Genomic DNA, 21,603 nt, shown 5'->3' with positions numbered 1-21,603 from the left:
ATGAGTACATTCCAGAAGTATGTTAGAAAGGTTAGACAACGATCGACAAAACCAAGGCAGTTACTAGGTTGTTGTTCAGGGTTTTCGGTGAAAGTGAACATTTTCGCTTGTTTAGACGTGATTATCCATGGGCATCTGGCATGCCCCGGTTATGTAATGGAGAGAAGCTCCAGTGTAGCTATGACCAAGTAATAACACAGCTGATGAACGTTAATAAAGAGAGGATTTATAATCTAGTGTTTCCAGATAATGTATGAAAACCTACCAAACTAATACAGGGTCACCGAACAAAGTCTGCCTGTTAAGATTCTGCCGTTTTTCGGGTCGTTAGGTGAAAGTGGACTTCGGAAGCGCACCGCAATTAGACTCTAATGTTTCATCATTCCACTTGGATACAGTTCGTATGCATTCACAAATGTCATCAACCCTGGAATAGATGAAGTAACTTACACCTGTTACAGCATCACAATCAGTTAGCACCGATCAGAGTACGACGTTCATCAGCGCCTTATTCAGAGGATATTCAGTGAAGCTTTTTTAGTTATGTACCAATGTATGCGAAATTTTTGGACAGCTTGTTACTGGTCCTACCCATTTTGCGGCATGTCGGTTCGCACTACCTCCTTATTTTCAAATAGCCAACTCATGGTTTGACTAGTATTCTTGTAGTAAGCCGCTTTTGAGAAATGGAGAAGAGGAGTGGAGACCCTCCCACTTGATGAGATAAGTATATATACGGAGCAATAAACAGCTTGATTAATTTGTATACATTTCATATGAAACCATAAAGGAAAAAAGGCAGCTGGTGATGTCAAAGTGCACCAGTCATATGATCATGTGAGTGAACTTGAGTATAGAGCTGATAATTTCTTTGGTATCTCTTTATCTGAGAGTAAAACACCTATAATCTATTTTCTGTGGGGTGTTGCTTCCCTAGAAAAATGACCTGGGCTGCTTAAGAGTTTTCAAATTGCATAGGAAATCACCTTGAATAGAACTGGTTCGTATTACGGTACTTACAGGTCTTCCAGCGTGAGGAACTCAATGGTTACCGTTCAGGCATCTTGATTTTTAAAATCGAATACCATCATTTTTAAACTGGTACCTTCGCACGGAGATGCCTTTGATCATCCTTTCGATAAATAAATGTACTTTGTTGGGTTGAAAGTCATCAGAAATCTTCGGACACAATTAGGTTATTGATGGCGTACAAAATATATGCACAACTTTACTTGTTAAATTTGAAATTTGAAATTTGAAACAGTAGGTGCGGTTAATCTATTACATTAGCGTGGAAACCCGGCACATATTGTGGAATGTTTGCCTTACAACGGTTGCGCAAAAGCGTGAGTTCCTTCAGATGATATTCTCAGAGAGCCTTTGTAAATTCTGAAGTGGAAGGTCAAAATCAAGGAATCACTTATAACGCGTCGCTGAATTTTCCAGGGCGGTAGTGCATAAATCGGCCTTTTTTGACAAGCACACACTTTAAAATTGGGCAGCTAGAGAGTGAAAGCAGAAGCAGGCTGACATGTCGTCCTAGGTGAGTATGCAACAGTGCGCAACTACCTTTTATCCCGATTGTTAGGGGCAATTTTCCTCCAAACGCGTAAAAATTTCTGTTAGATTTATCTGCCGCCCATATGGTCCTCACGTTTTCCCAAAACTGCGACGGTACTAACATCAGCAGGACAGATTGACGTTTATCACAGTGGTGCGTAGAGCGGATACTTAGGTGCGCCTCTGACGAAATGAGTGTTAAAAGTCTTGAATCAGACACATAACAAGTGCCGGTAAAAAGTATCATTCCTAAGTAGGAGTCTAGAATATAGCTGCACAACCCAAACACAAACCTTCGGTCTATTGGTAAAGCCATCTACTGGATTGCATACACAAAAGGTTTTGAAACAGTGCCTTTGGTTACCATGGTTCTGAGCACGCAAGAGTGATGAACTTATACCTCGTAAGCATGTTGCTCACTCTTACATGTATATATATACATTCATATTCCTCACTTTTATGTCTAGCGGTTGAGGAGAGTGAGAAAAGTAATCACAATCCTTGCGTTTATTCTACTGTGCCTGCTGATACGTTTTAAAGTCCCCTTGTTAATAGCAAAACTGTAGGTGGCTCCTGTCTCCATTAAGGCTAGTCAGGTTGGCTTGGTTAGATCGGAGACATGACCCTTCTATTGATTGTTTCATTTCATAATATTTGAACCAAAGATACAACGAGTGGTTTTTAAACCGCACAAGTTTGACCTTAACCGAGATTCCGGTTCCAGCCAATAATCGACTTATTCTTGTAGTAACGAATTACTAATAGTTCTTTAGAAAAGTCTCGACATCTAACAAGTGCTGTCGTCATTTTTGTTGTTCATCAAGTAAGAGCAATTTATTAGTTTTTGTCAGTGTTGTGCGATACGCTGTGTTACCCCAAAAATCGCACCAACCAAGTACGAGATGGCGTTTGTGTATCAAAGTCATTTGAAAGACATCGCCACAAAAGTGATTCGAACACGATTCAGCATCGTTCGTTGGAACCAAACTAGTTACAAGCTGGTATAGACGTAATGCACTAAGTGCATTCGCGGGTTTTGATTGTCATGGAAATTTTTGAATCCAGATTTATGTTCTCACGTTCATAAACCGGCAAATTTATCCCCAAAATGCTAACAACTTCGTGGTGGTCCAAGAGTCTCGGTTCTGATGCTTGTGTTACACTTGTCTGGAAAGGGTCTGGATGAAAAACCTAAGGATTACTCACAACATACTACAAGATATGAATCACAATATTTAAACCAACGAAACGAAAAAATGAAGCTACGCACAAGGTTGTCACAAATTCCCTGACAGCCAACAAAGAGTTTTGAAATTCTTGGTCCTCATCAAGTAGGCGCAGTCCCCGAATTTCTGTCAACCTTATGTTCTACTTGAAGCCAAATTGCGTGAAACAGATTCTGGTTTTGCGGGAAACTCAGCTGAAACCCAGCCAAATCTTTTTTTGATGTTTTTAGTTTGGGTTCAAGTAGAACGTTTGGTTGACGGAAATTCGGGGACTGCTCCTACTTGATGAGCCTTAATAATGGCGAAATCGGTCATGCTGTCGTAGAATTTTTAGCAACCTTATGAGTAGTGTCGCGATGCCCCGAATATTGTACCAATTCAAACATGAGGCGGCCTGGTGCAATACTTCAAGTAGCTTTAAAACCTCATGAACGAGAGATTTAGCTAAGGTCCAGCAGAAAGGATCCATGAGAGGTTAGGCCAGAAATGGATTCACTTCCCCATATAACAAAATCCCCCCATCAAATATTTGTTGGTGCTCCAGATACCAGTTTGCAACTTTGACAAATGGTGTGTGATCAGGTGACTTTTCAAACTGTCCAAATCAGCAGCATCCAGCTGGCTTTCACAACTGTGCTTCGGACACATAATTATACGTCTTGAGGTTTTCAAGAGGCGAATCTCACGAGAGTTGGTTCTGTTATGTACTTTTGTTCAGTACCAAACCATTAATTATGCATAGGTTTCGGAGGCCAAAACTCTACATACTTCTATTCAACGGACGTGTGGTAACGCAGCTGATTGGGTTTAATGACGGTTTTTGTTGTGTTGTTTACAACATCATATAATCTGCAGGCCGGAGAACGGAGCCACGTGATGTGATCCTTCTTTCCTTTGTTAGCAGTGTCCATCAAACCAAAATGTTTTCGTTGATCAAGTATCTAAGAGCAAGTAAATCCCAATTTTTGCATCAGCATTTTTTTCGCAATGATTTCATCTTTTTTACCCAACTGAGGGATTGAAAATATAAATCAACATATTTGTTTGGAATGACGGACTTTTGTCCGGCTGTTCATAGAACTTAAAAATTGGGCTTGATCACTAAAACTAGCTTCTAATGTTGAGTCAGTGTAAAAATAGTAATTACGAATTAAAAACTGCCGTAGAAAAGTGAAAATGCTGACAGTTCTCTGCGGGAAATTGCACAAATGTATGTTGTTTATCAATTAAAGTTCACATCCATTTGAGTGGGTGTCATTTATTGGCGTGGGCTACACTATTTCACGATGTTTTTGGAACAAGTAAGTGTTTTTCCATACTAGGGACATTCATCATTTGCGTAAATAAACCATCTGATTACTTTGGGCACCACACTTTGCATTCAACTTAAGAACATGCTGAGGTACTTGGTCCATTTGTACCTAAAATATTGATTGGTTCCCTTTACCTAACCCCATATTAGATTTCATTAATCTTCGTCCAGAGCGCGAAACGAAAGACACTCTTTTTGCCGTTAGGTTCATTCGACGATTGATCAGAAAACGCAGAAAAGATCCACGTTGCGCACATGCTACGCCTGCCCTCAAGTTGCTTGCCACGAAAAAGCACACATGGTGCATATCGTTTTCATTTCATTCGTGAGTTCAACTTGTAAATCACTCATCAAAGGTGTACATTTAAGGGTGGATAGTTCAAACGTTTGCTTTGTGGCTTGAAATTGCGCTCGCCATCGCAGGACATTAAGAAATTCCAGAGATCAGGGATCACCACAGTCGATATTTTATGCAAACACTGATCATCCACTTGACTTTATGATATAAAAGACGTTTTTGTAAATAACGGGTATAATTTTAACATTTCACACAATACGTTACGCATTTCATGAATACGTTCTTGAAATTCAGTGAGTATTGAATGTAGTTGCGAAGCATTGCTAAGCCGTCCACGACGGTGCTGAACACTTCTTGTTTGCTTACAGATAGTTTACAGATCACCTAATAACCACACGCTTTGTAGATAAGCGCACGCGAAAAAATGGGGGAAGTTGAAACTGGAAAGTGATTCACAGTCTTTTGTACAAAACAGTTAGGGGTAACTTGGACATAAAATCAATCAGTTGCCGCTGAAGGGTGTAGCATTCTTGACGTGTTTCAATGGAGCATTTTTTAAACCAAGGAAGTGGATTAAGCTGTTCCCTTCCTAAAAATGTTACAATTCGGGCAGCAAAAGTCGACGGATGAAACCGGTCTATACTGTTTTTTTACTGATATTTAAGTGCTGACTCTATGCAAATTATTCGATTTTCTTTGACAACACATTGGAGAAGCGAAGTGCACTCTAATATTCGGAAGTCTCCATATCCAGTACAGTTACTGCATATCAGTCAAGTAAACTCATCTCTCAACCAAGCTTGCACTTGCTCCATGAATAAGCGTACCGATGATCATCGCATAAGTAGTATTAGCACCAAAAGAAACTTGCCATTTTGTGCGAGTGATGCGCTCATTTTGGCGTTAAATTCGCGAGCCTCTGTACAGTAATAATTCTGCCAGATAACAAAACAAAATATTGAAACACGGTCGAGATTTGTCCAGCGTTTTACGCTGGTGGAATTTATTCACTGGTGTCAGACACGCTTGTTGTAGTCCTTAACTAAATATGAGCACCGGTGCATAATCTGTAATGTAGGGTACTCAGATGTTTTCAGAGTGTAAGCCATCTGGAAAACTTTTTACGAGGAAAATAAAATGTCTTTTCTTAAGTTGCTGAAATGATAGTGTTTTTCACATGTTAGCCTGCACAATCCTTAGGCGACAAGACGTACACGAAAGCGCTTCCTCTTTGGCTATTTGTAGTGCATTCGAACCTTTACTCTCAAACTAGATAAATTTTTTGTCCTCGACGCTTCGAAAGATTATTTGTCTTCGCAACACTTTCAGCTTAGCGCATTTTTACTTGGAAAAAGACAGCGTTGTTAGTTTTATTTGAAAAGCTCCTCAACCTGAGTAGGATTGCTTGTGAAATCGACTAAGAACCACATAAATGCAAATCAAAGTATTACGGATGTTTTTGTCCTCATTATGAAAAGGTGTTTAAAGAAAGCATAGACGCCTATGACAGAAATGCATATCTGACTTTTGATTGAAGATCAGATGGAATGCCCACCAAACACAAACCTGTGGAGACTTTTCATTTCCCGTCAAAACTGCTACACTTTTTTGAAAAAAAAACACTTGAAATCCAAAAAAATTGACCCTATGGTTACAAAACGTTCAAATCCCTAAAGTTTTCTAACCACTGGATACATATAAGGCCCAGAAGTGTAGGAATTCTAACCAAACTACCACATGACCAGTGTAGAATCGCCATAACGCGCCTAATGATAAGTTGGAAAATGAGTGCTACTCGAACACCCTAAGTTCTAAAACATTTAACTTAAGTTAAATCTCGGGCAATTAACGGAGGAAGTGGATACAAGTGGATACACTTACTCATGAGGGACGACGGCACCCGTACAGCAAATTAAGTTTTCATCGACGAATGTCGTTGTTTATGTCTTTTCAGTAGGAGTAGTAAACGAATTAGCGGAGCCGATGTTCATGGTGCAAAATTCTTACAAGCGGAGCCACACATCTGTGTAATAATCATACCGTTTAATTTTGACGCAAGACAACATTGTAAGATGTGTGAACAAGAGATTACCCTTGTTCTGTCGTGTAAAGCTGAAGTTCTGGTACCAGATCAATAACACAACAGCAGGCTAAACATATGGAAGTGGGAAGAAGTCGGAAAGACGAATCGCACTGGTTGATCCCGTAGAGCCAATATTTAGGAAAGTTATCTGTTGTTGAGCAAAAATCCAATAAAAAGTATATCTAATATTTTATGTGATGGGTTAGGAAACGCTAGATGTAAAGGCATCAACTTAAAACCTTTTGATATATTTGTGTTGGCAAATTCACGATACGATGCGCTTATCCACGGTTTTCGAACCTTACGAACGATCGTTCAAGTCCACTTATATGTAGCGGACTTTTTATGAAAGTGTTGGATGTCTTCGTAGTTTTGTTGATGGATTTCCAGTGCTTTACTTAAACAGTGCCCTTATTCCAGCAACAAAACGCCATATAACCATCTACAACAAAAAATACCAGACACTTTCTCAGAAAAGGTGTTTTTATGCAACCTGTCTGCCAAAAATTGTGGCTTTCGATACCCACCCCTCTGAAAATGACGAAGGCATGCTTATAACGGTAGCCATAAAATGGGCCTGTAGCAGTTGAGCGGATTTTACTGAAGATGTTAAGCAATACCATTAAGTTAATTTACCAAGAGGTCATACGTCTGGCAGATACATCCAAACGTTTTAAAAAGAGCGTGCTTTCGAAAGATTCAATGCTTCCACTTTATTCGAGAATCACGTATGACATGTCAGGTCGAAGCAACCATTTCAACCACTTTGACGTAAGGAACTGAATGTTCTCTTTGTGCACTTCTTCGGTTGCATTTCCATTATATTACTCACAGCTAGGCGTTATGACTACACTTGGCATTTCTAAGCACCAGAGCACGGTGTACAAAGCATGCCAAAATGAGATGTTTTCAGTCATATAAGAGAAAACAAAATACAATGCACCTGAGGGTTAGAAAAACCTCAACCCAGTAGCTTATATTCTGTCTCAATTTCTATAGCGCATGCCGTTTCAATGACCAGATTAAGGGGGATTTTCAGGCAACACTGTTTCTGAATCTCATAAGTAATTGGGTAGTCCTAACGATGTGAGGCTTTATCTCTGGGAACTGTTCAAAGATCGTTTTCTAAACTGACCATCTGAATTTACTCATAAAATACATTAGGTAATGCACAGCAAACGCCAACTAGCCCGGTTGTGATCTAGTGAGATGGCCCATTAACTAAAAACAAAGTTAGTAAGTCAACTGGTTTATGTGAGATGGAACGACAAAGATCACTTCTTCTTTACAGATGTATGTGTCGGCAGAGAAAAAAACTTTCGAAATCTTTCATCTACACCACATAAACTGTAGTCCACTAGTGAATGAGGAGGACTAATCGGTGACAAATCCGGCAAAGCTATTTATAGACTTTATCCGCTAATAATATGGCTACTGAAAAAGTTCCGACAAATTGGTATACAGATGAGTGTATTTCACAAAACAAGTTATTTTTATCTCTGCAGCAAATTTCTCCAGTGGTGCGTTCAGATATTCCCAGACTCGATAGTTTCCTCGGTAACAGCACATAAACGCATCCTAGAGTGTGGTCAAACTTGCCCCACCTGGGAGAATGAACCACTAAAGGGCGTATTCCAAACTCTTCAGGCTACCGGAACTTAGGCACATAAATCCACTTTCGTATAGTGAGCTTTATCCTGTCTAGGTCCTCCAGGTTAACCAATTCACTTTTGCTTTCCTGTTAGCATCACCACTCTCAGTTGAATAAAATTTTTGATTCCTCTGGTTTCTCAATTCCATTTTCGAAAATTCCTCCTCTTGGTCCCTCAAATTAAGGGGATTACATGGTAAACACAACGGAATAACCCTCGCAAGGAGGACGAAAATAGTGCGTTTGCAAAAGCACTTTTTCTGAGTGGGGATGACTTTCTTAAAAAACAGATGGTGAATATCAGCAACTTGAATCTACTTCTTCTTCAGTGAGCATTCGTAGTATTGTTCAATATTCTGTTTGATACGCAAAACAATTTTTGTACTTTTTCTAGCGTACGTTTTCTAGCAGATGACGTGATATTGTGGGACTGTCGCACCCACAGCCGACTAATGGTTCTCATGTTATTTCTATTGTATCAAGAACACTACTCCATCATTCCGCAACTGATTAAAGCCATTAAATTGGAAAAATTTTGGAATTAAGAGACTAGTTGTTCCGATTATTCGGTCAGTAGTTAGAGTTTAGTGAAAGTACAGACAACAGAAAGGCAAGAAAAAAAGATGGAATTGGAGTAAATTACTTTAACAGTATACGTAACGCTGAGATAAACCTTGATAACTGTTTCAAAGGATGAAGACGTTGACTGATGAACGCCACAAGATAGCAAAGTTGGTAGAGAGTTGTAATGTAGCAGAAGAAGCCTTGTGAACACATTCCACGCATCAAACGTCCAGATGTTTATAGGCGTGGCTACGTGGAAGAGAGTAGAAAATGGTACATTACTGAGCCATCCTTTAGCAATCAGCATAGCCTCATCGGAAATTCCGCTTAGATGTAGAATTTCTGACCCAAAATGTCGTTCGAACTTGGGTTGTTGCATTAATAAGACGGTCATTCGGTGATTTCCGAACTGGTACGTTTGGAAATCAAGAATGTACGAGAAATCAATACGGACGGCCAGTTTCGTATTTATTTACGAGCCTGTTTTACCAGAACAGTTGTCAAGCTGCCAGAATGTCGATTACTGGTTTGTTAATTTCGTTATTCAGAAACATAATACATAATTTTAGGTTTGAAAAAAGCCAATGGCGTAGGCCTCAATGGACAGACAAGATGATTAATCAGGAAAGATGAAATCCAGGAGAATATTAAAGACCCGACAAAAGCTTTGTATGAACGTACTTGCTGGTTCAGCTTAGACAAACTTACCAGCTTCTAGCAAAAGTAATATGACCATTAGTCAGCCTTGTTGAATAGTACTGTTGATAAAGCATTCGTTTGAGCTGAAAGGACAAAAGCCGTTGAAATATTAATTGTAACACTTTCCACTAGATGGCCCTTCTTGGAAGCTTATAAGTCAGATTTGATAGAGATCTTCACATAGACGGAAACACGTGTACATCGGTTCAAGTATTCCAGGATGAGACACTACAGAAACAGGTTATTTTAACCCAAGTTTACCCTCGATCCAATCCTGTCGATATAGCCCACATCAAAGTTATTCGAAACGGATAACGGTTTATCTCCTCCAAGCCGTGTCTACACAGTTATCCATCATAGTCCTCCTTCTCATGTCATGGGCCTAAAATTCCTGTCTGAGCTATAATCCGCTCATTTCATTTACCCTTTTACTTCCAGTTTGGGTGGCAACAGCAGTAGACTGCATCAGCATCTTTCTCAGATGAACTATAACCATTTATCTGAACAGCCATTATGTCCGTGTGACAGCTGACATAACCTTAAGACTATGAGGAAAGCCGGGCTTTTCAACTGTACGACGTGACTGGGAAAGGCCAAAATCTAGATAGGTTTATTAAATCAAACCCAAAACTCCCTGGCTTTTTGCGAGGAAATGTGAGCGGAGTATAAATAGTACCAGTGCACAATATCACAGTGTTTTAGAATTAAAGACAATCGACCAATCTCAGCCATCGCGTCTTTATGGTCGATTGTTATATGTTTTCAACACGCAAGTACAAACTACTTTTGAACCTGCAAATGGTAGACTTAAAGGAGAAGTTAAAACTGCATAATTCATAGATTTTGGGGTTTTTATGAGGTGGATGAATAAGATACGGAGTTTTTAAGCCGTCACACTATTGTCGTCACTCTTATTATGCGAGGGACATTTGTAAATTTTCCGTCTAAGGAATGGTATTAGGGTAATTATTGCCTAAAATGAAGATGAAGCAGGCTGCTGAGAGCTCAACCAATAGGTCATATTTGACACGTACTTATTTTGCATCAAATTTAGATTATTATTTTCGGCAATATTCATATGTTTCCCGTGTATAACGTCCTGCAAAAAAATGAGGTTGCACACACTTATCTTGAAATCCCGTCGAAAAATATATCTTTAATTTGAGAATCAAGTCTCTTTTGGGAGGACCGTAAAATTAATAGACACTAATAGCATTGTATCCTAACTTCTCTTCATAGAACGTGTACAATGTATCATTTGTTTGCGCTTACGAGATTTTCTTCACAGGGTGCGCATTTGTTCTTTACTTATTTTCACTTGCCCTAAGGTGCACCGCCTAAAGTCTAGCAGCACGTGTGTTACTTTTCCAGAACCTTTGGCCTTGTCAAAGCCGGGAATCAGTGCCCTCACGAACCATGACTACCTATCCGTACTACAATCCATGGGAAGCACATTGTCGATCGCTTCTGGAAAACCACCATGAATTGGAGGCTCTTTGCATTTGTGATCATGAAAATCACATTCTTGGGGCAGCCTACACCCGTTTGGAATTTGAGGTAGGTTGATCAAATATTCAGCTATTATGCTACAAAAAGTACCTTTAAATTTTATTATTATTATTAATGAACATAATGTGTCAAATAATTTCACTGGAACAAGGTCTCTGTCGATTTTAATTATTATTCTATTGGTGGTTAATCAATGTACGGTACTCACCGGTCGATTCTATTGTTAAAAATACGTTTTAACCGACAATGGAGGCATTTCGGTTGATATGGATGACCTAGGTCAACTAACAGGGGAAGCATACACAATTGCGAAATAGTTTGTAGGTAATTGACGACCCAGCGGAATTTCAACTGAAGATTTTACTCATGGTGCACCTTGCCTGAAGCCGCTAGACAAACGTCATCTCATGTCCTAGTTTGTACGGTATTCAATGCATTTTAGTATGACCTCTCGGTGGAGCATATTAATCATAGGCTTTCTGAAACTTTTCGGCACTGGTCGGCCAGTTTTGTCAAGTAAACAAATCTTTGAGTTCCGTTAAGCATAATTGAATCCAACTTTGACGCATCTCAGCGTAGACGCAGGCAGTGGATCTCCTCACAATGTGACAGGCCTAGCGCAAGAATGCTGGGCGATCAGGTGATTCACTCGAACCTTTTACTTCGCCCTGAGGTTGCTCAACACGCGAAATGGGGAGAAAATCTCATTCGAAAGCAAAAATAAAAATGGAGTGGGTGAATGATAGGAAAGTGCTTTATTAATGCGGAACAGCATAGAGTTTCGTCGTCATCAGCATTACAATCATTACCATGGCGTCAGTGTTCAACACTGACAATTCGCTGCCGTACAACCATGATTTATTTAAAGAAGAGGGTAAAGTTGGATAGGAAACGGACTACCTGCTAACTTATGACAATTATTCCGGGATGCATACACACCCCGAAACTCATTCAGGCCAGCTACACAGAAACTGATAACAAGAACGCGGTTGACAGAGATTAGCCGCGCTGACTTGCAGCGTCTACAATCAGGCGCAGTGGGGATCATGCGGTCCCCATCCTGGAAGTTGAGCAGCACCGACAGCACCCAGACTTTTCGTAATCTCATTCATAGTTGTCTTTCAGATCAACAGTTGGCCACATCGCTACTTCCGCCATCAAATTAGGCACGGAAAACAACACACTCTTTGACAAACGATGAATAGGCATACTCAACATATGTCCCAACTAATGCAGCTTATGTTGCTGGACGCATTCTTTAATAGAAGTACCCGTTCAACAACCAAACTAGCTTTCTTACTGACTCATTAGAAATTCGCTGGTACTAAATCTTACGAGCCAGGGTCTTCAGACTACGATCTCAGTTCCGCTGCTTAAATAGGCCAAGTCTCACATCCATACAGTAAAACAGCCCACACTGTAGCCCGATACTCGCGACACTTGAGATTCAGGGATATACCAGTTTGACACCATGGGTGTTTCAAATTGACAAACACGACCGGAGCCTTTCAGATTCATGCATTAACCTCACCTGTCACACAAAAATCAGCAGTAACGCAGATTCCAGCGTTCGTAAAAGGCCCTAAAAATTCGAGTGCCTTTCCCTGGACTTTAGGTGACGTGTTTAGTGACTGCATTTCTAAGAGCATGACCTTAGATTTTGTGAATGCAGAGTGCATAACAAATGACAGCATGACTTTGGTCAGTCCATCCAAAAACACCCGTCAAGCGAAGAGTTTACACTACGGCGGCGTAATCCATACTGTTTTATGGATCAGAAACGTGGCCAGCAAGCGCAGTGGACACACGAAAGATGTAAGTGTTTGACCGTCAATGTATTAGGGCTGGTTTTTCCAGCCCTGTGCTGAATAAAAGCAATCGACGGGTGGACATTGTATAGCCTGGAAACGAAGTGTGAAAACGATGACCAATAAACTTAGTCGGGTTAGCAACTTCCGCCTCCCTGGATGGGGGCTCCGGGGCTCAGATCAGCAGTGGTTGATGACATGGGCAGGAGAGCGCAGTGAAGAGCGCTCGTGCATCAAAGCTATTCGAACAAACTGAACGTGCCTACGCCTCCATCGCTTGGTTGTATAGTCCCTTTTCCGGTTTTCCGGTGATCGAAACTGTAGCAAGTTGTTCCCATGTACCTATGGTACACGGTTTGTAGCTGATAAATTGAATTGACTTTGATTCGCGGACGGGAACGATATTGTTTGTCTGTTCCAGATGGACAAGGTTTTTACCACAGGCTATTTCAACACTGACCATTTGAGTTCGTCTCATTATCTCATCGACCACGAAACTAAATAGAAATGGGAAGAATTGGAACGCCTAACAGACACTGCTTTATATACGGAGGCTTTTGGAGAGCTGTCCGTCCCGAAGTCTGAGATTACAAGGAACTTATTAAGTTTACAAAATTCCGGGGCATTCCCTAATGGGCCAGTGTTTGAATAATAGGCCTTTCAACCGAGTCGATTGCGCCTTGGAAATCCAGGAATACCGAAATTTAGGTCATTTGTACAAATGATGTTGTCCAAGCGCCTAACGGAATGCGAAGATTTGGCCAAAACTACTCCCATCAGGTCGGAAACACAGTTGCTGCTCTCGAGTCAGTGTTTCATGAGTCACCAAAAGACGAAGGGGCGCAAATGACGCGAGCTCTCTCGTTACAACCGGGGCTAAGCTGATTTCATTGTGGTTACCACACTCAATACGAGTCCTTTTTTTGAAAATAGGCACTATCTTTGAATCCCCCCAGTTATCTGGGACAATCTTCTTTTTCCAAATGCAGGCAAACACATCCGGTTGGAAGTAGATCCGGACCAGGAGCTCAGCAGTGTCTGAGGGACCGCATGCAGTCATGAACCTCCGAGACTCTAGAGGGTTCCTTGTTCATTGTGTGGCAATTGTGGGCTCCGTATGAGTGGCATCTGTTGACCACGATAGCTTCTGTTAGGAGTATTCGACCCACCAGTCGAAGCGTTGTTCTTAATTCAAGATGGTCACTTCATTATGGTCCTTAATGGTGTTGCTAACAAAAGGTTTCCGGGACCAACTTAAACAATATTTTGGGATTACAGTATTTCAAGGCCCATTCCATTTCCTTGACTTTCTCTGTCCACCAGATATCATGGTCGGTTAACACGCTCATTTTCATTTGACGTCTGATAATTCGTCACGCCGAGTTGTATTCGAAATCGATTGGGATATTTCTCCAAAGTTTAAGCAGTGCAACCGTTAAGTCTGATATCCAGTGTTTAATTGAGCTTGATGGCGCCTTGTCACAGGCAATCCTCTCAGCACTGTACAGAAAGGAGGTAATCTCGTTTCAGTATGAATTCACATATGATAGTTGATCATTTAGGAGACACTCTAGGAGACTATTCTGACAAGTTCGTTCAACATCCGGATTTAACAGTCTCCCAGTTGCCTAGCGATTCACCTGAATCCTACTCAACCCTGAAAAACGAAGGGAAAAGCGATCCCGCACGAGTGCTAAGTCAGAATCCACAAAGATGTTCCCAAATCACCGGTGGTAATTTATCGATCCACACCACCGGTGACTGATTTAGATTGGATCGATTTGAGTTTGAGACCGGCACGCCGTTGGAGGGCATCGTGTGGCCAGAAGATTTCGGTTATTTCGGAATTTGGTACTGCATAAAAACAACCTGTGATGAGCACACAGCTGAATCCATTCCCCATACGTACCGACCACGTTGACCACCTAGTTGGGTTTCAGAGGCGCTAACCCTTCCCACTTGTGCATTCAGGTCTCCGGCAACCACAACGAGATTTGAGATAGTTGCTAGCTACAGCATGGCATTTAGGGCATCATAAAACTCGTCTTTGATGGTGCATGAGATCTGGTCAGTTGGGGCGTAAGCAGACACGACAAATAGACATCGATCAACATCCCCCTTGTGAGACTTCTTCACAGATGTTGCTAGACGAACCGCGCAGAGGCGTCTATCAGCGGGTATCCAGCCAAGCAAGGATCCGCTGAGCTGAGACGATGCCAGCTCCTGCTCATCCTGTCGCAACGGCCTCTGGATCGAATGAGGTGCGCATCCGAAAGCGAGTGAAGATTCAATGTGGTGGTTAGCTCAACCACTATGCTTGCATCTTGAATTCTTTTTCTGGAAAACAGTGTAGATTAGTACCAAGCGAGTTCAGTGTGAGAGCAAGAGCAGTCAGTTGTGCTGCTTGCTTCGGAGTTTCGATGGATATACTGGGTGTCGAGGTTTGAAAATGGACTTCGACATGCCTGATGAAGTCGGCAGTGAATGACGCGGAAACGGTGCTTACAAAACCGGTGCGGGACGGATGGTTTCACTGGTCCTAAATGCTGGGTCTACAAGAAGCGAGGTAATAATGGGGTGGGGAGAGGGAGAAGGAAAATTATGTAAGAGAGAAGGGAGGGGTCAGTAGTAGCCTGACTTCGCTTACCCACCCTGCTGTGTGTAGCAAGTAAGGCGAACCAGCTGATAACGCCAAGAGACGGCCGGTGTTGCACGAGTTTATCTGCATATGTGCAATGCATGTTTATGCATGGGCTGAGATACTTCGAGGAAGCCCAAACCTAAACAGAAAAGCGAATAGGGTCCCCAACCAAAGGTATGAGTGACTATGAGTGCAGCGCGTACAATCCACCCGGCATTGGTATATAAAATGTTGAAACACGGCAAGGTCAAATCTCTTCCTGACGGGCATCGATGTTTAGAATCTACCATGCACACTATCCAGAGATATGAGGAAAAGCTTTCGAGAATCAATAAAGTTAACCAACTTTTCGCTCAAGAAACTCGCCTGCAACATTAACTCAACATGTACTCCCCACCGTTCCACGACTACTATGGTTCGAATTATCTTGCTGAGTTCCAATGAAACCAGGCATAATCATGTTCTGCACCGCGTGAGTTTCTGTAATCACAATCTAGAAGCAAGTAAACTAATATCGAATTATAATACCGCCAACAAAACTTACAAAGAAGTCGGTTTCCTGGACCCTAATTCTTATCACCAATAATTTCCTTGACAACAGAACCTCTCTACAGTGGAGTCCTACCAAGTAAAACCACTGGTGATGTTGCTCGGGGCGGCCAAACCTGGGAAGAGTAGTGTCTACTTCCTCGGAGATCACTATCTTGTGGTTCACACGGACAAAGAGTCGATTGCGGCCAAATCGGGAAGGAAAAGTCTTTTTCTGAGGACAACATCTTCGCGTAAGTCTTGCTTGGTGACTACATCAAAGTGATACATTACTCTTAAATTGAATTCTTAAAATTTTAGCTATGCTTCCCGATTGGCACATGCGTTAATCTGCAAGAGCAAACACTTTCCACAACTGGCCATACCGGCGTTTCCTGTCGACACCGATCTAGTGTAGGGCCTCTTGAAACAGATCAACCAATCGGGATAAGCTAAAAGCTTTAATCCGGAATTGATTACCTTGTGTGTTCACAACATAAAAAGCCCGTAAAGAAAGGCCATGAAGCACAGCATGACTGTTTTTGGTGTATTTTGTACTCAACCCAAAAGCTTTCCTTTTTTCCTCCCCAAATTTTGCTGTCATCACACTGTATCCTAGATCAGAATGGTCATAGCTATTATCTCCCTATCAAAACAATTCGGTTCAACACAGAGCAATAACATGCGTCACAGGTCTTGATAGGTAGGCGACTTTGACCTCATACGACGAGTCGGCTTACGAGGAAGTCTGACATCTAGCAGTTAGCTTGTGCTGAATCCTATCGAAAACCTCTGCGAAGCCAGGTTTAATAACAATTACCTACAAACTAGCGTTGGAACCATCTAGCTGACTACCATATGTAAGAAAAAGCGTCATTAAGAACAGTTCAGTATGAATTAAACCTTGTCACTTATCACAAATTACGATCTGCTGTTCAACCAATGTTCAAATAAAATCTTTTACGATTAACACCATGAAAGCTGTGGGAAGCGGTATGGCGCCACACTAGTCAGGTTAGTCGCGTCATTTTCCACCGGTGTTAACCATTTTGACAAAAGTGTTTTTAATTTTCAGAAACACGTAAAGTGTCACAGACCTTAACCGGTGCTTTTTTTAACTATTGTCAGTGAAACTCCGTTCTTGACCGGTTTGAGCGGCGCTCTAAGGCTTGTGGGGTGAACGGTTTTTCGATCAATACTGATGGTGTCCAAAAATAGCTAAGGGTGAACTATGGTTCGGCTTGATAAATCTGGTGATAAACGCGAATCGATTGATTTAGACTTCTTAAGTGTAACAACGCCGCTCGTTTTAAGTGCGGTAGTTCTTGCTTTGCTTTTAGCGGTCGGCTAAAGGGCATCTGAATCGAACGGCAGTGGCATTGTCGTCTTCCTGAAGAGTGAAAATGAATCGGCTTCTCTCTCTAATCTGAGCATGAAGGTTGAGCATATCAGCACAGATTTAACCTAATGTTCACTTTTTGGACATCCGAAGGATACTGTTTTCTGGATAAAAAATAGTACAAAAGTCCTTACTTTGGTATTAGTTTCTCCAGAATATCTATGTTCGTCTGGCGACCAATGTGTTTTCACACCCTAACCAATTATGAATTCATTTTGATGTGATTATTCTCCTGATGTTTCACGTAGAATACGTTGGCAAGCATTCTGTCAGTTTGCATCACTTCCTCAACTTTGACCATGTTTATCACTAACTGGACGAAATTTCAATCAAAAATAACGAAATCTCTTCACAGTGCTGGTCACGAAAGCCAAAAGTCGCCGGTTTGAGGTAAACTTGTCTACATTCTAGAATCGGAATTCTTCAAAAGTAGAATGTGGCTTTCCATACCATGTCAAAACAACGGGATCTAGCAATGCTTGTCTGACGAAACGTTTTGTTTTGTAAGCGGTGAAATTGGAGCTAAACTTATATACTTACTAACTTATATACTCTAACATCTCCTCTCCTTTTTGTTGTTTACATGGAAAATATCTCGTATCAAAAGCTTATGAATAATGGATCATCATCATCATAACGGACAGCATGACATCAGTGTCCAACACCGATGCTTCACTGCTGTAGAATGACTGATAATGGTTGTCGAAGGAAGAAATCCACTTCATTACCACATATTTATTCTAGTTCGGCTGTTGTCGAGGAATTTTCATCAAGTTGCCCAGCTGTTTCGAGCACAAATCTTTGTGGATATGCCGGTAGAGTTGTAGTGATATATTAGTTTATTCGCTATGGTAACCTCACATATTTCACGACCAGGATAGGTTATGTCCATAAACTGTCATGTAATTACCAGTGTATCACTGAACCACATACAAGTGTATAAAATAGCGCGCTACAATGAATTCCATTCATCAGGGACTCGCCATCCACCAAAACCGCCAGTTCGGTTTTTTGAGATTTGGTTTGAAAATGACGTCTTGAGAAAACAAGCACCACTTTCCAATGAACGTCGTTCTAGTGGTGCACCAGTCTAGCAACAAGAACCAGGATGCAAATTCCGGGCACTGTGTTTTTACCATACTTCCATATCGCCCAGGTATCAGTGCGCCAACACGATGGAAACTTAGTTCTCCAAGGTTCCATAACATGGTTGCTGTTTTTCAAATCGGCCCACTTTGTTGGGTCCCTTATGTGTTCCAAAATATCCAAAACAGATTGTGAGACTTTGAAGACTGACCTTAACAAAAGAACAGCCGCAGTGCATTTCCTTCCTCTGCGAAAGGCTTTTGGAAGTGTGCTCAACGTGAGTCCCTGACAAGACGCGATTGCTGTTTGTACATATGCGGCTCCATAATGGGAGCAGATTTCATCTAGGACAAAGCGGTCTTCATGAGAGGAAGCAAATTAAAGAGGATGGCAAAGCACAGTCGCAATGAAACTGCGCGAGGTTCAGTTTTTACCATGCCGTTAACATTTGTTGAGACAAATACTATCGGCTTAATATGCATAGTCTTTCTTCTCCAAATAAAACCACACAAAGCTTTAACTCACAGTGAGCTTTGCTTGCAGCATAGAACACAAAAAAGTCAAGCGGGGCCGTACGTCTAATGAAGGACGACCAGAATTCATATCCCAAACAAAGTTCCAACATTTAGCACAAGTATTGAATGAATGAAAGATCACGAAGATCACGGAGTTATCTGGCAATAGGCACAGACATTTTGAAAATGACCTTCGATGCAGACTCAAAGAGCTCTAAGGCGTGGCATGTCTGAATTTCACAAAACGAGACACCGATTGGAAAGGGGCCCAGTCTCGAGTGGCACAAGTTTCGAAAGTGCATTCCTTATTAGGATCAACCTAGTGGGTTTACAGGGTGTCTTATTTCCTACAGGAAAAAAACTAGAATTGTATCCCAAACAAAGTTCCAACATTTAGCACAAGTATTGAATGAATGAAAGATCACGAAGATCACGGAGTTATCTGGCAATAGGCACAGACATTTTGAAAATGACCTTCGATGCAGACTCAAAGAGCTCTAAGGCGTGGCATGTCTGAATTTCACAAAACGAGACACCGATTGGAAAGGGGCCCAGTCTCGAGTGGCACAAGTTTCGAAAGTGCATTCCTTATTAGGATCAACCTAGTGGGTTTACAGGGTGTCTTATTTCCTACAGGAAAAAAACTAGAATTGTGGTCAATTTTCACCACCTTTCAATCCACACATGGCAGGCATAATCTCATCCTGACGACGGGTAAATCGCTACTCATATAGATAATGGAGCATCGTCGGGTACTTCGTCGTCACATTGGCGGCGTGCTATTAGAAACTCCTCTGACAGATTTGTAAGTTTCCACACTATGAGAGGAACGTACTTGCGCTAGAATTGAAAACAAACACTTATTTGATGATGAAGCCTCACAGATGAATAAGTAGATGGTTCTCTATATTCTAGTATTATTTTCAGGTCAGCGGATGGCTTGCGACGGACCAGCCCTCTTTGGCATGTAGATTATGCTCTATCAGGTTTGCACCATGGTCAAGGGCTTGCAATTAGTACCACAGTAACGCCCCTCCACCAGTAGCCGTCCAGAAGTTCTCAGGCGTCGAGCGGCCAGACCGACCTAGATGCCACATAGTCTTATGTAAACATAAGATCAACTGTTTGCAGTGTATACACAGTGATGTTGGAATTTATATCGCAGACAGCTTTACGCGTTATGCATAGTGACACATTTCAACTACAGCATTAGCTTCCGAGGTAAAACCGGCCCAAAGAAGTTTCAAAAAGTGCTGGCAACTGTATTATTAACACAAGAGTCTCTTATCTAACTAGCTGAAATCCAATGCTTTATTTTATAACGTGAAACTGATAACACCACAAGGAAACTTTTGTTCACCAAAGGTGGAGACATATCCTAAGCACAGGTTTCCTTCGAATCAGGGCGGAATTTGGGGGCATTCGGCTGAGAAACTCCACCTGCATTAACTAGCATTTATTGACCAGACATGAAAACAAATTTGTCATCCTATGTATTCGGGCACACCTTGGCGTGCAGCCATTGTGTGGGCATTTTAGTCACAACGTTAAACTACTCGTTAGTAGTCAGACGTTCAAGTCAAGTAAGAAACTATGGAAAAATAGGACCACTACCGTATATTAATCCTTGATTAGATGCCCAATTTTCAGTATCAGGTGTATATCAGTGGATCCAATAGATTCAATGCCTTTTTCATACGGACACAGATATACACCTTGAATAATGTCAGATCTCTCGTGTGTTGTTATCCTCGTTGGCAAAATATCCTTGGCGCACGGTGAAATGTTGCGGTAACCATTTTTGTTACACCGTCGGTTACACTGTCACGGTACACCAAAAAAGAGGAAATAATGCGCTAGAGTACAGGGAACCTAACCACAACCACCGAACCATCGTTACCCACACTGCACTCCCTAACAGCGCACTGACGATGTCACCTCGATTGGTGATGCAACGTTTGCGATCAAACTGCCCAACTCAGACAACAAACCAACAACCGTACCTAACCAAATTAAACGCAAGAGCAAATGAGTTCCTTTGGCGAGTGGACTGAATTGGACTTTGAATACACTTTTGTTCAGACCTGAGTGCATTACTTGTGCTAAGCTGAGTAGGCAATCCATTGGTTCACTTAAAAATGTTACCTCAGTGCATGTTTTCAGTGTCCAGTTTGCGCGTTATTCCATACGCATTGTAACATCGTAAAATCTCCATTTTTCTTTGCAGTTCACATCATTGGGTTGAATATGGAATCCGATGGTCAGGGCAAACACGATGGTGGTAAAGATGCGATGTGTGCTATTCACGATTATTTCGAGGCGGCGGATTTCTGACAACAAAGGCCGTCATATTTACATTTTTCACGCAGTTCATTCATTTAAATCTCATCTACAGAGACATATAAAATGAGTATTTTTGAAGAAATGCAATACTTTCTTTGAAATAGTTGACTGTTGACTGTTGGTATACACAACTTTCCTCAATCTACCTGGTCACACTTGGCACAAGCTCTTTCATAAAGCAGTAGATTGTTGGCAAATTCATGTTCCAAAGTCCACTGGTCGATAACAGAATAATTGTGAGTAGTCTTTGGACCTCAACAATTGACTAAACGCAGCAGATTAGCCTCCTGTAAATCAGTATTAGCACTTGCTTCACCTATCTCTACGAAACGGATATGAAGTGTTTTTTCCGCTAAAAATGCTTCACCTGTGTCTTCTCAC

The 21,603-nt window shown here is 41.4% G+C and overlaps 1 protein-coding gene across 1 annotated transcript; it reads left to right on the top strand.

The window, feature by feature from the left end:
- Positions 1-10,809: 10,809 nt before the first annotated feature.
- Positions 10,810-21,213, top strand: T265_05506 (hypothetical protein; the record flags this gene model as incomplete). Its single annotated transcript, XM_009170528.1, has 3 exons — positions 10,810-10,950; positions 15,953-16,133; positions 21,107-21,213. 3 exons carry the CDS (start codon positions 10,810-10,812, stop codon positions 21,211-21,213), a joined length of 429 nt encoding a protein of 142 aa, XP_009168792.1.
- Between the last annotated feature and the right edge of the window lie 390 nt (positions 21,214-21,603).

Source organism: Opisthorchis viverrini, assembly GCF_000715545.1.
Source record: "Opisthorchis viverrini unplaced genomic scaffold opera_v5_110, whole genome shotgun sequence".
In the NCBI taxonomy this organism is placed as follows: Eukaryota; Metazoa; Platyhelminthes; class Trematoda; order Opisthorchiida; family Opisthorchiidae; genus Opisthorchis; species Opisthorchis viverrini.
The sequence above is the reverse complement of the archived record's forward strand: the minus strand, read 5'-3'. Positions and strand labels throughout refer to the sequence as shown.